Genomic DNA, 13280 nt, shown 5'->3' on the forward strand with positions numbered 1-13280 from the left:
AACAGGGGCCCACACTGCGTCCTGATTCTGCTTATAAATTTGCTGATTTGAAGGCAAACGGGCGACGAGAGACAACTAGCACGCCATGCCGGACTTGAGCTAGTCAAAACATAAAATTAAAAACTCGAAAGGTATGGAAAAACTACTTCATTTTCAATTCTGTACAGAATTATTAAAATAATTTGAAGAATTAGTGACACCTGTTGGGAGCGTTCTGTAACGGCATTCACCATATTTTCGTGCGTCTGCGCATGCGCCTCAGTTTCGCACCTCCCCCTGTCTGGCAGGCCGTGGCATGACGTCACCCCGGCCCCGCCGCTACTCTGTTGTCGGACGGACCTCCGGAGAAAACAGCCGAGCCACCCCGCAAGCCACCCACGGCAAAGGGCTCGGGTCCTCCGGCCTTGCACCGACCATGGCCTCTGACGGCACGGACGAGCGCTCGCCGCTGCTGTCCACTCCCAACTCGGAGAACGTCACCCCCAACGCGCCGCCCTACCTGCACGATCCCAGCCCCCGAGGTAAACTGCGTGGACGTATGTAAATGAGAAGCTTTTTGCAGCAAGCAAGGGCGCGGGTAAGAGGGGGGGGATTGTGTTCTGTGAGAAATGGAGCAGTTGGTTACGGACCGGAGGCCTGTCTCAAGAAATGCTACATCACCACTCAAGCTAGGCATGGCAAGATAGAATTGTGATTTTATAGGTCAGTTGCGCTGTAAAGTGCGTTTGGTGTCGTCACTCTCATTGAGTGGAATCATCAAAGTAAGATGAGCTTAGTCAAATGTTTTTTGTTTTGTTTCTTTGCTTTTACGCAACTGCTCACTCACTGTCCTGCGACTACATTGCCATTTCAAGACACAAAATGTCATGCTAATTCACCAACTGCATGTTCAGCAACGTAGGACACCTGTGGTGTGTAAAGGGGGTTGTTGTCGGTACGCCAACCAGGTCGGGGCTCACATGGCGAGCAATCATATGCGTCATAAGGTGGGCAGGAATCGAGGCCCGTCCGGCGCCGTTTTCTTGCAACTGAATTCACGATTTTGCTTCATTTGACATTTTCAAACAATCTGAACGTATCAAAGGAATGATTGATTTGTGACACAAACTAACAATTGTCGCTTTACCCGAAAGCGGAACTGCCTCCGCCGTACACGGCGATTGCCAGCCCGGACGCAGGCGGCGTCCCTGTCATCAACTGCCGCGTGTGCCAGTCGCTCATCCACCTTGACGGCAAGCTGCACCAGCATGTGGTCAAGTGCACACTCTGCAACGAGGCCACCGTATGTTGCCGCCGCGACATTGCTGCCGCCCTGACGTTGCTGCCGCCCTGAGGTTGCTGCCGCCGCCATCGCTCACCTCTCTTTTTTGCAGCCCATCAAGAATCCGCCCACCGGGAAGAAATACGTCAGGTGCCCCTGCAACTGCCTGCTCATCTGCAAAGACACTTCCAGGAGGATAGGATGCCCGCGACCCAACTGGTACGCAGTCTTCCGCTGGAAGGAGACCCCACCCTAAAACCAGACCCTCAGATTTGTTTTATTTTTTTTCTGGGGGTTGCGCAACAGTAGACGCATCATCAACCTGAGCCCGGTGATGGTGATCCCTGAAGAGCAGCCGGCCCAGCCTGCCCTCCCCGTGCAGCCCGAGGGCATGCGGGTGGTCTGCGGTCACTGCGGCAACACCTTCCTGGTATCTCCAAAATTTTGCATGCCATATAAACGGCAAAGGAACCGTTTTAGCGAGGGCATCTCATGTCCATGAGATCTCATTATTCTCATGATATTCACATAGTGGACACTTGATTAGGTAAGACTGCACCCACAATACGTCATCCACTCTTGTCTTTTGTCTCAGTGGCTGGAGGTGCGCTTCAACACGCTAGCCAAATGTCCCCACTGCAAAAAGATGTAAGTACACAACCACACATTTTTGGGGGTACACTTGCGGCTCGACTGCTAATTCGCAAAGACTGATTTGAGAGAAATCAGGTGATGGTGAAGCCCCTCCGACCCCACCTCCCGCTGCGTCACATGGGAGGCATGTGAGAGCTGAAAAGAAAGTCGAGCATCCCCTGAATGCCGATCATGTGACCGAGTGAGCAAGCGAGAGTCATGTTTGAGCCGCTTCGGGTGACTTTTTTTTTTTTGCAGCTCGTCTGTGGGCAGCGCGCTCCCTAGGCGGCGCTGTTGTGCATACATCACTGTCGGGATGATCTGCATCTTCATCGGCGTGGGATTAACAGTAAGTGCCCTCACCGTCCTGTTCTTTTGTTTTTTTGGTTTGTAATTTCTCTGTGCTTGCTTCAAACAGGTGGGTACTCATAACTTTGCCCGCCGCTACAACGCCACGTACGTGTCGTGGGCACTGGCCTACCTAGTGGGCGTCATCTGTTTGGTGCGGGCGTGCTATTGGGGCGTTATCAAGGTCAGCTACCCGGAGAACAGCTTTGCTTAGATTCTAAGCCTTAGAAGGTTCCCGGGACTGCCCCTCTCGCCTTTTTTCTCCCCACATTTGTTTTCCTCTCTGTGAACGAGCAAATGGAGACAAATTGCAAAGAATAACATTTTGCTTGCTGCACTACAGGTTTTATTTTTATTCAAATGTGAATTTGAGGTCGTTTTTCTGCCCGTTAGTGACCAGCTGAAGCAAGTTGTGCAGCTCATCCAGTTTTCATTCATGTTGTTTGTGGGATAAAAATAAATCAGATGACCATTTTCATGCATGGGTGGCACCTATGCATAGCCTTCTGCTGTCCCTCGTGGTTACCTACCATACGTACTTTGTTATGCAGATGAAAAGTTCGGACACGAACGTATACGGGCAGTTTCGCGTGTCTGCTCTGAAACTCCCACGTGTGCCAACATTTGCACAGTAATGCTCGAGTGTCTTTCTGTTACTTTATTGTCGTCTGTTTGCTTTTAATGAAGTTATTTCTTTTTTTTTTTTTTAACCTCCCACTGTTTGCTTGTTTTCAACCGGTTTGCGTTGTGTCCATCACAAGAATTCGCCTGCCGCCCATGAACAGTTTTTTCAAGAATGTAGAAGCCTAAAGTAGCGCTCAGCATCCTGTGGCACATCCTGCCCACGAGGTGGCATTTCTTTTGAATGTGACCTGATGAGCGAAACAACATGAATGGATGTACATATTGTGGAAGGCTAAGTTTGGTTCTTTTAATAAGTGATTATTTATCAATAAAAAGATGAACAAATGTGGATTTATGTGGTTTTGTTGGAACATTCAAGTGTGGGCTTCCATGGATGGATGGAGAACGTTATATCAGAATCTTTTTCACATTTTTTAATCAAATCATGTTTTCATTGATGGTGTAAACAACTTTTGCGACATTGACAGGATAGACTTATCTGTCTTGTGTGCTGACACCGTGAGTTCAATTCCTGCATATGACGGTGTAAATGTGGGTGTGTGTGACAAAAAAAAAAAAGGAAAAAACCTTCGGGACCTGCCCGCCGCCAGAGACAAAGAAGCCCCACGTTGCAAGGTAAAAGAAACACGTGCTACACAACAATTCTTTTATTTCACGTGTTTGAAGCTTTTAGCAACGTTGACTATGCACAAATGACTCGTGTAGGAATTAATTTCCAACATTTAAAGAAGCATGTGCTGTTGCTACAATCTCTGAAATGCAAGCGCAACGATGACATCACATTGATGAATACGCACACACACTGGCAACTTGCTCGTGTGTGTGTATTTTGTACTTTGTATTGATACAAAGAAGAAACATGGAAGTAATCAGCTCTATTAAGGGTTATGATGTCAAAAATGTGTGTGCGTGCGTGTGTGTCAAAGTCTGCTTTATTGTCAATCTCTTCACATGCCAAGACACACAAAGAAATCAAAATTACGTTCCCACTATACCACGGTGACAAGACATAGTACACGATATACATACAAGCAGACAACACAAAATAAAACCAAGAAGGCACAAACAATGAATAATAAGAGTGAGCGACGAGATTCAGTACAGGTTGGAGGTTGACCTTCTAACCGCGTGGTGCAGGAACAACAACCTCCTGCTGAACGTCAACAAGACCAAGGAGATTGTTGTTGACCTCCGGAAGGGTCACACCCAACACCTGCCGCTGACCATCAACGGTGCTGTGGTGGAGAGAGTGAGCAGCACCAGGTTCCTGGGGGTGCACATCAGTGTGGATCTCTCCTGGTCCACCAACACCGTATCACTGGCGAAGAAAGCTCAGCGCCGCCTGTACTTCCTGCGGAAGCTCAGGCGAGCTAGTGCTCCTCCGGCCGTCATGACTACATTCTACTGTGGCACCATTGAGAGCGTCCTCTCCAATTGTATCGCTGTTTGGGGTGGTAGCTGCACTGAATACAACAGGAAGACCCTGCAGCGCATAGTGAATACGGCTGGTAAGATTATTGGTGCTTCACTCCCCTCCCTGAAGGACATTTACACCTCCCATCTCACCCGCAAAGCGACCACAATTGTGAGCGATGTGAGTCACCCCGCTCACTCCTTGTTCGATCTTCTGCCCTCTGGGAAGAGGTACAGGAGCCTGCGCTCCCGCACCACCAGGCTCACCAATAGCTTCATACTCGAGGCTGTTAGGATCCTGAACTCTCTCCCCCCTTCTGCGTAGCGTCCTGTACTTTTGCGCTATATTCTGACTGTCTGCTGTATGCACACTTGCTCCATTTTTGCTCCTCTTATTTATTGTGTTATAAAAATTACTTATTATTTATTCATCACTCTTATTTATTCACTGTTTGTGCCTTCTTGTTTTTATTTGTTTGTGTAGTTTACTTGTATGTATATTGTGTACTATGTCTTGTCACCGTGGGATAGTGGGAACGTAATTTCGATTTCTTTGTGTGTCTTGGCATGTGAAGAAATTGACAATAAAGCAGACTTTGATGAATAAATAATAAATAAACAAATAACAATAAATAAGAGGAGCAAAACGGAGCAAGTGTGATTACAGCAGACAGTCAGAATATAGCGCAAAAGTACAGGACGCTATATTGTGTGTGTGTGCGCGTGTGTGCGTGTGCGCATGTGTTTGTGCACCAAGTATGGTCGACATGCTGCTCTCAGTTGTTGTTGAGGACCCACCATGAAGCTGAAACACAGAAATGTCATTAGAAATACAAATGTAAGATTTAAAATATTGCAACATACACAGAATGCAAAAATATTGCTATATTTAAAAATGAAAATGTATAATGTTTGCAAAAATTGTTCATAAGAAACAACTTTTGACGTGAGAATTGTTTTGATGTTTTGAGGCGGTACCCGGGAGCAGCATGGTGGTGACAGTCTCGGGAGTCTCCAGGAAGTCCACGTTGGCCCTCTGGAAAGTCTTGCTGGAGTTGCTCTGCAGGTGACTACGCAAAACACAAGAAATGCTTCAAAGCTTTTCAATTCCTCGGTCCATTTTATTTTGCTGTGTTGCAAGCAAAAATTTTGACTTGCGTGAGCTTCAGTCGCTCATCCACTAGATAGCGCCAGCGACATTCACAACATTTGTGCAAGTCGATTTGAGTGCATGGCTGCAGGAGGGCGAGGATACTTACTTCTTCCACACGCTGTTTTGCTCCCAGAATTCGTAGAGGATGAAGCGCGACTCGTTAGCCAGCCGCTGAAGCGCCACGCTGCACAAAGGTTTTTCAACGTTATCGTCGTGGCGAATTACATCACACCCCTGGAGATCGTAAGGGTTTTCTCAAGGCCAAACCCATTGCACTGGCAGCGTTAAATGTCAAAAGTCGCTCGAGGCCGCAGCCTCTCATCCAAAATCAAAGCGACAGCGCCCACACAAGGATGGAAGGAGATGGGTGACGTTGGCTGAACAAGTGCAAACATGCTAATGCTTGCACCTTACTGCCATCAATTGTGTGTCATTGCCGTGTGATGTGTTTTCCCACCGTCAAACCAAGGACGGATGCGTTCAGTCATCCTCCTGGACCGCTCCACTTTGCTTCCGACCAGCCATTGTGCATCCAGCACCCGACCTACTTTCGTCAGCCACCTCCCTCCTCATCCACTTATCCATGCACTGGACAATGTAAGCTTGTGTGCACTGACTGTAGACATCCGGTCTGGGCGCTGGCAGAGTCCATGTAGTGTCTGAGCGCCAGGCGAAACTCCTCCAGCTCGTCCTCCAGCACAGACAGCTGTCTCTGCACGATCAGGAGGTGCTGTCCACGTGCACGCACACACGCCCGCCATCAAGAAAACGTGTTAAAGAAAGTACCATTGCCATGGCAACCGCATGTCGTCATCATCATCACCACTTGGGGAAATGACACCAAGAGGAAAATGTTGTAAGAACGCACCAGCTTGCTCTCTGGTACGTCGTCTTCGACGGGTTCCAGGCGGATCTCCTGCCGACATGAGACAGACGTATGATGGCGCGTGCTAACGCTAACACGCCGAACACGGCTATTGTTGACGGGGGGCGGTGCATCATTTGTGGCCATTATTGGACAAGCACACATGCCCTCATTGGCGTCTTACAGACACGCAGATTGGGAATGTTAAAAAAAAAACTGCAAACATGAGGACGAACCTTCTGTTCCAGGCGATCGATGAGCTTCTGTAGCCTGTTCACTTGAACTGTCCACTGGCTCTCCTCGTCGTACGCACCTGCAAGAAAAAGGAAACCTACAGAAATGAGACGGGATCAAATGATTCTGCCTCTGAAACATTTTGTTGCTGATGGTGTCCAAGTTTGTAAATCTCCTGGTTCCGTTGGTGCATGTAGTTGCCAAATGTTGATCAAGCTTCTGTATGATCTCTTCTAGTTCTTGTGCTGGCAGCTCTTCGACTTGGTCTTACCCGAGTTAACGAGGCCCATGATGGGATTGTTGGGGGAGGGGCTATTGTTCCTCTGGAGCCTCCGGTTGGACCTGCGACCCGACAACTGGATGGACAGAACCTCGGGTTTAGCCAGATCGTGTCTGCGGGAACAAAGAATATATCAGCGAGTCTCCTCTTCTTTCATGACAGAATCCCTGCGCTGAAATCATGAGCCGGCCAGCGACGAGAAAGTCTCAGCGGCGTTCGAGTGTGGGTGCAGGTGTTAATGGGCCCGTTTGTCCGCTTACGCCCTCTTATTCTGAGCGACGAGCTTTAATTGCGACGCTTAGACCCCCTCAACCTTCAATCTACCATTTTTTCCATGTATAATGTATTATACATGGGGGCGTATAATACGCACCCTAAAAATGGCATGTTGATGCTGGAAAAAAGCCTGTACCCATGTATAATACGCACCCAGATTTTGACTCCTACTTAAGTCCGTGAACATAAAATTATTTCAGAAAAAAGATCATCTATGGGAACAACCGGATGTTATTCTGCCGGTCAGTATCACTGCGCATGCGCTAGCATACTCAATAGCGAAGAAATGTTTCGGATTTGTGTAGGGTACATTGTGACAGCAAACGAGCAGGTGATCTAGCAAGTGTCTGATACGAGAGCATTGTGTTCGTATGGAGCGTGTTTGAAGTGAACAGCAGAGAAGAAAGCGCATCTGTAATGGCGGCCTCTGTATGATATCCAGATTTAAAAAATATATATATATATATATATATTTTTTTTTTTGTACCCATGCATAATGCGCACCCCAGATTTTAGGACAATAAATTAGTTAAATTTTGCGCATTACACATGGAAAAAAACGGTAAAAGCAAAGAAGAGGCTTTCAACAAAGCATTTTCACACGTCTCAAAGTGAAAAGCAATTTGGAAGCATGCGAGTCCTCTGGCAAGTAAGCATTTTAAGATAATATTTGATCTGAAGTATTTGCCAACTGAAGTGACAACTTTATGGTGTGACGGCCAACAGGGACCAACATTTGGGAGCTGTGTTCAGAATATTTGGTGTGGTTCAGTGAAGTGGAGATCCACATTCAATGGTCGTCTTATCGACAATCCCCCAAACAGACCAACTGGGATGGCGCCGCCATGGCAACAGGCGTGCGTGCGCCGCAGTCACTTGCTGACCTTCATCTTTTACTTCTCTGTATTTCAAAGGAGTTCGCGCTTTCTCCCGGAAGGAAAGCCAGCCGGCGACGTGACCCCACGTCTCATCCACTCACTTTTCTCTGCGAGTCTGCTCGGCGGTGGTCTCGGCGGCACATTCCAGTGAGCCCTGGAGTGAGTGCAGCTGATTGGTCGTCTCCTTCAGCAGGAAACGGGTCACAAACTGCTCCAGGTGGGTGGACTCTTGATAATCCTGTCAAGCAAGAGGAGAACTAAATAATGAGCAAAACAATCACAGGCGCGGCTGCACGAGGGAGGATGGGCTGCCCGACACGCCGACTCACCGTCATTCAACGTCTAATTAAAGTCAGGCCAGCAGGATCGGAATTCATTAAATTGTAGACGGCGGGATGAAAACAACGGCTAGCATTTGGTGTTTGAACGAGCACTGCTGTGGTTTGGGAACTAAGTTCTGTATAGTGGTGTTACTTTTTTTGAAGAATACCTACCGTAATTTTCAGACTATAAGTCGCGTTTCTTTTTCATAGTTTGGGGGGGGGGGTTGACTTATACTCAGGAGCGACTTATATACATATATATGTTTTTTTTTTCACTTTTTTGGGCATTTTATGGCTGGTGCGACTTGTACTCCGGTGCGACTTATAGTCCGAAAATTACGGTAAGTGTGTCTGTACACTCGTGTAAATAGCGTCGCCGTGCCTGCATGAAACATATTGGCTCTTTACATTTTCTTGCAGCACCGACACGCTCGCTCGCTCACTCACTTGTCAATGCACAAAGCGCAAAAGCAGCACCGTGTTGGAACACGCTCTTGCTTGATGAACAAATATGGGTCATCACATTTATGACTGGCCCATTTCTCACCTTCTTGGTCTTGTCCATGGCCTTCAGGATGGACATGTTGAGGGCTTCCAGGGCGGCCAAGACATTCTTGTACTCCCCCAGGTACTGCGAGAAGTACTCTGCAAAGAAAACAAAAGGTGGCCGCAGGTGTCGCTTACGAAACGCATCAGTAGCGCGGCCCGCAGGGAGTGCAGCCCAATGCACGCGGCGCTGGCCTGTACTTCCTGCGCCACGTTGTCAGGTCGCGTTTGGACCTGCTAAAATGGTACAACACAAAATCTAGTTCACTTACCACACAGTTCATCTGTGTCCACGTTGCTGCGGTGCAAACACACACACACACACACACACACATACATACACACAGTGAGGCACATGTAAAATTCCTAGAAAAGCAGCATCCCTTCTTGGCGGAGGTCATAATTCTTTTGCGCGCTGACACCTCTGAATATTTCATGTGCCCTGGCTTACTTGTGATTGAAAGACTGCGTTCAATCCAGAAGGTGCGGAAGATGAAAGGACTGCGACCTACTCAGTGTGGTGGCTGTCGATAGCGTGGAAGAGTTCCTTCAGTTCCTCCGACGTCAGGACACCATCCGAAAAGTAGGCCTTGAACTCGTCAAAGGACAGCTTGCCGTCGTCTGGGGACAGAGAACCAAATCATCAAAAGTGCCACTCTGTCTGCCACTGTGTCATGTGACGCGCAGGTGTCCGTGGAGACATTGCAAGCACTCCATTTTGATTTGGCTGTATTTTTTAGGTGATTTCAACGATATATTTTCCTATCTTCCAAAGGTCGCTCATGTTGCCCTCATGCAGCTGCGAACTATTTGGCAATCTTTCTTGATGATAAGCTCTGATGGCGATGGGTCTGGTCACTCGGTTGTCTCCATGGAAACCGGCCATCAGTGGGGAATCACAATCTGAGTGTCGCCATGCGAGCGAGAACACCACCACGTAAGATGTGTCAGGAGATTCACTTACCGTTTTTATCCGCTCGCCGCAAAATCTGCAGGAGAGACAAAAAACCTTGTGACAAATCTTCAAAGCTGTGCAGGTGTCTGTATGTGATTGATGACTCTGTCAAAGCAACGCCATGTTCAATTATTGGTGTGGATCTCCTACATTGGACATGAAAGCGGGCTGACCACATCGCCTTTGAACACATGGGTCACTCGCTGGCTTGTTGCTTCCATGGGGAAAACAACAATGCCCGCTCCCTTCACTTACTCAATGATGCAACGGACCCCCACAAACTTGTTATTCCTACAACGATTGTTGTCTGTGTAGTGGTCCATGTGCATCTGGTTTGGGATCAATTCCCACTCTAAAGTGTAACGGTTCACGTCACCTCAAGGAAAACAAATAGATCAGCCCACACCACCAGTTTCACAGATCTGACATGTCCCTCAAGGCAAGACGGAAGCAAAGGTTTCAAGGACCCATGTCTGAAATTGAACAGGAAGTCGGACAAATTGGCCATTTTGAACAAATGCTTGGAAGTTGACAAAAGCCAATTGGGGGATTTGTTTGAATAAGCCCCGATCTGAAGAAACACACACGCACACATACAAAAACTGTCTGACATAATAATGCATTTCTATATTGTAAGGTAGCATATTTTTTTACTGCAGGAATCCAAATGAGAGAAAGTCAACGCAATCATAACATACTGTATCTAAAATTAATGTTCTTATATTTTAATATATATTTTAATTGGTTGTTTACAAGGAAATTAAATTGGAAAAAACAATAGTATACTTACGTCAATGAAAATGGACATTCCCTTTTTCAGCTCAGTCTGGGCGCTTGGCTCCTCGCACACAGGTTTCAATTCCTCTGAGAAATCCATCGTCAAAAATATCAAATATTGTGGTTTTTCCTGTCTGGTAAAGTGCGCAGGAATGTGAAAGACTGACTTAAGCTGCGCTCTCGTTTTCTGTTGCTGGTCTGCAAGCTGTCAAGTTGTTGGAAATACTCCCACACCGTTTCCGTTTTTATAAAACAGAACATTATCGATGCTGTTTTGTCAGTTAAACAAGATTATTTAGGATGTAGCATCTAAATAACCATTAGCTGCGTGACTTCAAGTGAAGTATTTCCATTGACAACAGGACAGGTAAAATATGCTTTTGCTTTGATTGCAGTACATGCTAGCATCCGTTTTTGTCAAGTTAACTTGACGCATAAGCGTGAGTAGAATCTCTAAAATCCAAGTAAATATTGACTAATTCATCTCTTATTTTCTTTATTTCGGAGATTTGACGGTTTGACATTTATGTGTCGTTTGATGCTATTTATATAGAAATATAAACGTAAATACAGCCGATGGCACATGCCTCACATAAGCACATGTGCTTTAGACAATTACCACGAGAAGGCGACAGAGCAGTCAAAACATGCGCCCATCATCAATTTACGTCCATAACACAAAATGGGTCAGAGTGCATGTGAGCGTGAATAATAATTAACAGTACCAGCTCACGGAATGACAACGTTGCAGTGTGGTTTCTAGATAACGTAAATATAAAGAGTTACATAATATAATTATTTATTTTGTGTGTTCGAGAGGCCATGAGCATTCTGGGATATTACAACACGTCAGTTTGTTTAAATCAACAAATATTTATATTGATATAAAGTGGGCAAACTGTAACAATACCAGCGAAAAATAAATAACGAGCGTGTTCATTTTGTATATACAGTGCCTTGCGAAAGTATTCGGCCCCCTTGAACCTTTCAACATTTCGCCACATTTCAGGCTTCAAACATAAAGATATAAGATTTTAATTTTTTGTCAAGAATCAACAACAAGTGGGACACAAGCGTGAAGTGGAACAAAATTTATTGGATAATTTAAACCTTTTTAACAAATAAAAAACTGAAAAGTGGGGCGTGCAATATTAATCGGCCCCCTTGCGCTAATACTTTGTAGCGCCACCTTTTGCTGCAATTACAGCTGCAAGTCGCTTGGGGTATGTCTATAAGAGTTTTGCACATCGAGAGACTGGAATTCTTGCCCATTCTTCCTTGCAAAACAGCTCGAGCTCAGTGAGGTTGGATGGAGAGCGTTTGTGAACAGCGGTCTTTAGCTCTTTCCACAGATTCTTGATTGGATTCAGGTCTGGACTTTGACTTGGCCATTCTAACACCTGGATACGTTTATTTGTGAACCATTCCATTGTAGATTTGGCTTTATGTTTTGGATCATTGTTCTGTTGGAAGATAAATCTCCGTCCCAGTCTCAGGTCTTTTGCAGACTCCAACAGGTTTTCTTCCAGAATGGTCCTGTATTTGGCTCCATCCATCTTCCCATCAATTTTAGCCATCTTCCCTGTCCCTGCTGAAGAAAAGAATGCCCGAACCATGATGCTGCCGCCACCATGTTTGACAGTGGGGATGGTGTGTTCAGGGTGATGAGCTGTGTTGCTTTTACACCAAACATATCGTTTTGCATTGTGGACAGAAAGTTCGATTTTGGTTTCATCTGACCAGAGCACCTTCTTCCACATGTTTGGTGTCTCTCATGTGGCTTGTGGCAAACTTTAAACGCGACTTTTTATGGATATCTTTGAGAAATGGCTTTCTTCTTGCCACTCTTCCATAAAGGCCAGATTTGTGCAGTGCACAACTGATTGTTGTCCTATGGACAGACTCTCCCATCTCAGCTGTAGTTATCTGCAGTTCATCCAGAGTGATCATGGGCCTCTTGGCTGCATCTCTGATCAGTCTTCTTCTTGTTTGAGATGAAAGTTTGGAGGGACGGCCGGGTCTTGGTAGATTTGCAGTGGTCTGATACTCCTTCCATTTTAATATAATTGCTTGCACAGTGCTCCTTGAGATGTTTAAAGCTTGGGAAATCTTTTTGTATCCAAATCCGGCTTTAAACTTCTCCACAACAGTATCTCGGACCTGCCTGGTGTGTTCCTTTGTCTTCATGGTTCTCTCTGCGCTTTAAACAAAACCCTGAGACTATCAAAGAGCATGTGCATTTATACGGAGACTTGATTACACACAGGCGCATTCTATTTATCATCATCAGTCATTTAGGACAACATTGGATTATTCAAAGATCCTCACTGAACTTCTGGAGTGAGTTTGCTGCACTGAAAGTAAAGGGGCCGAATAATATTGCACGCCCCACTTTTCAGTTTTTTATTTGTTAAAAATGTTTAAATTATCCAATAAATTTCGATCCACTTCACGATTATGTCCCACTTTTATTTCAATCAAATTATTTTAATTTTAATTTTATATCTTTATGTTTGAAGGCTGAAATGTGGCGAAATGTTGAAAGGTTCAAGGGGGCCGAATACTTTCGCAAGGCATTTTGTATTTGATGTGGCTACGTTGTTGACATTTAACGAGATCACGGGGAAAACTAAACGTTACTGGTGACCAATTCTCGCGATATCAAAAGAGAGCTCTGTGATTGGTCCGACGCA

The 13280-nt window shown here is 45.9% G+C and overlaps 2 protein-coding genes across 3 annotated transcripts; one reads left to right on the forward strand and one right to left on the reverse strand.

Annotated features, from left to right (window-relative positions):
• Window positions 1-112: 112 nt before the first annotated feature.
• Window positions 113-3215, forward strand: pip4p2 (phosphatidylinositol-4,5-bisphosphate 4-phosphatase 2). Its single transcript, XM_061267632.1, has 8 exons — window positions 113-131; window positions 288-521; window positions 1134-1282; window positions 1374-1480; window positions 1568-1691; window positions 1857-1909; window positions 2153-2243; window positions 2313-3215. Exons 2-8 carry the CDS (start codon window positions 296-298, stop codon window positions 2454-2456), a joined length of 894 nt encoding a protein of 297 aa, XP_061123616.1. The 5' UTR covers window positions 113-131; window positions 288-295; the 3' UTR covers window positions 2457-3215.
• A 304-nt stretch (window positions 3216-3519) lies between these two features.
• necab1 (N-terminal EF-hand calcium binding protein 1) lies at window positions 3520-13114 on the reverse strand. 2 transcript variants are annotated; one of them, XR_009710652.1, is made up of 15 exons: window positions 10755-13114; window positions 10601-10674; window positions 9820-9844; window positions 9368-9476; window positions 9128-9153; window positions 8857-8954; window positions 8088-8224; window positions 6824-6945; window positions 6555-6631; window positions 6322-6369; window positions 6071-6183; window positions 5560-5637; window positions 5279-5370; window positions 4454-5105; window positions 3520-4370 (listed from the first exon to the last, which is right to left on the reverse strand). XR_009710652.1 is itself a non-coding variant. In XM_061266891.1 (14 exons), exons 1-14 carry the CDS (start codon window positions 10846-10848, stop codon window positions 5077-5079), a joined length of 1122 nt encoding a protein of 373 aa, XP_061122875.1. In that variant the 5' UTR covers window positions 10849-13114; the 3' UTR covers window positions 3520-5076. The 2 variants fall into 2 exon arrangements, 1 of the variants encoding a protein (XP_061122875.1); XM_061266891.1 differs by having other exon boundaries at window positions 3520-5105.
• Between the last annotated feature and the right edge of the window lie 166 nt (window positions 13115-13280).

This window comes from Syngnathus typhle, linkage group LG20, assembly GCF_033458585.1.
Source record: "Syngnathus typhle isolate RoL2023-S1 ecotype Sweden linkage group LG20, RoL_Styp_1.0, whole genome shotgun sequence".
NCBI classification, from domain to species: domain Eukaryota; kingdom Metazoa; phylum Chordata; class Actinopteri; order Syngnathiformes; family Syngnathidae; genus Syngnathus; species Syngnathus typhle.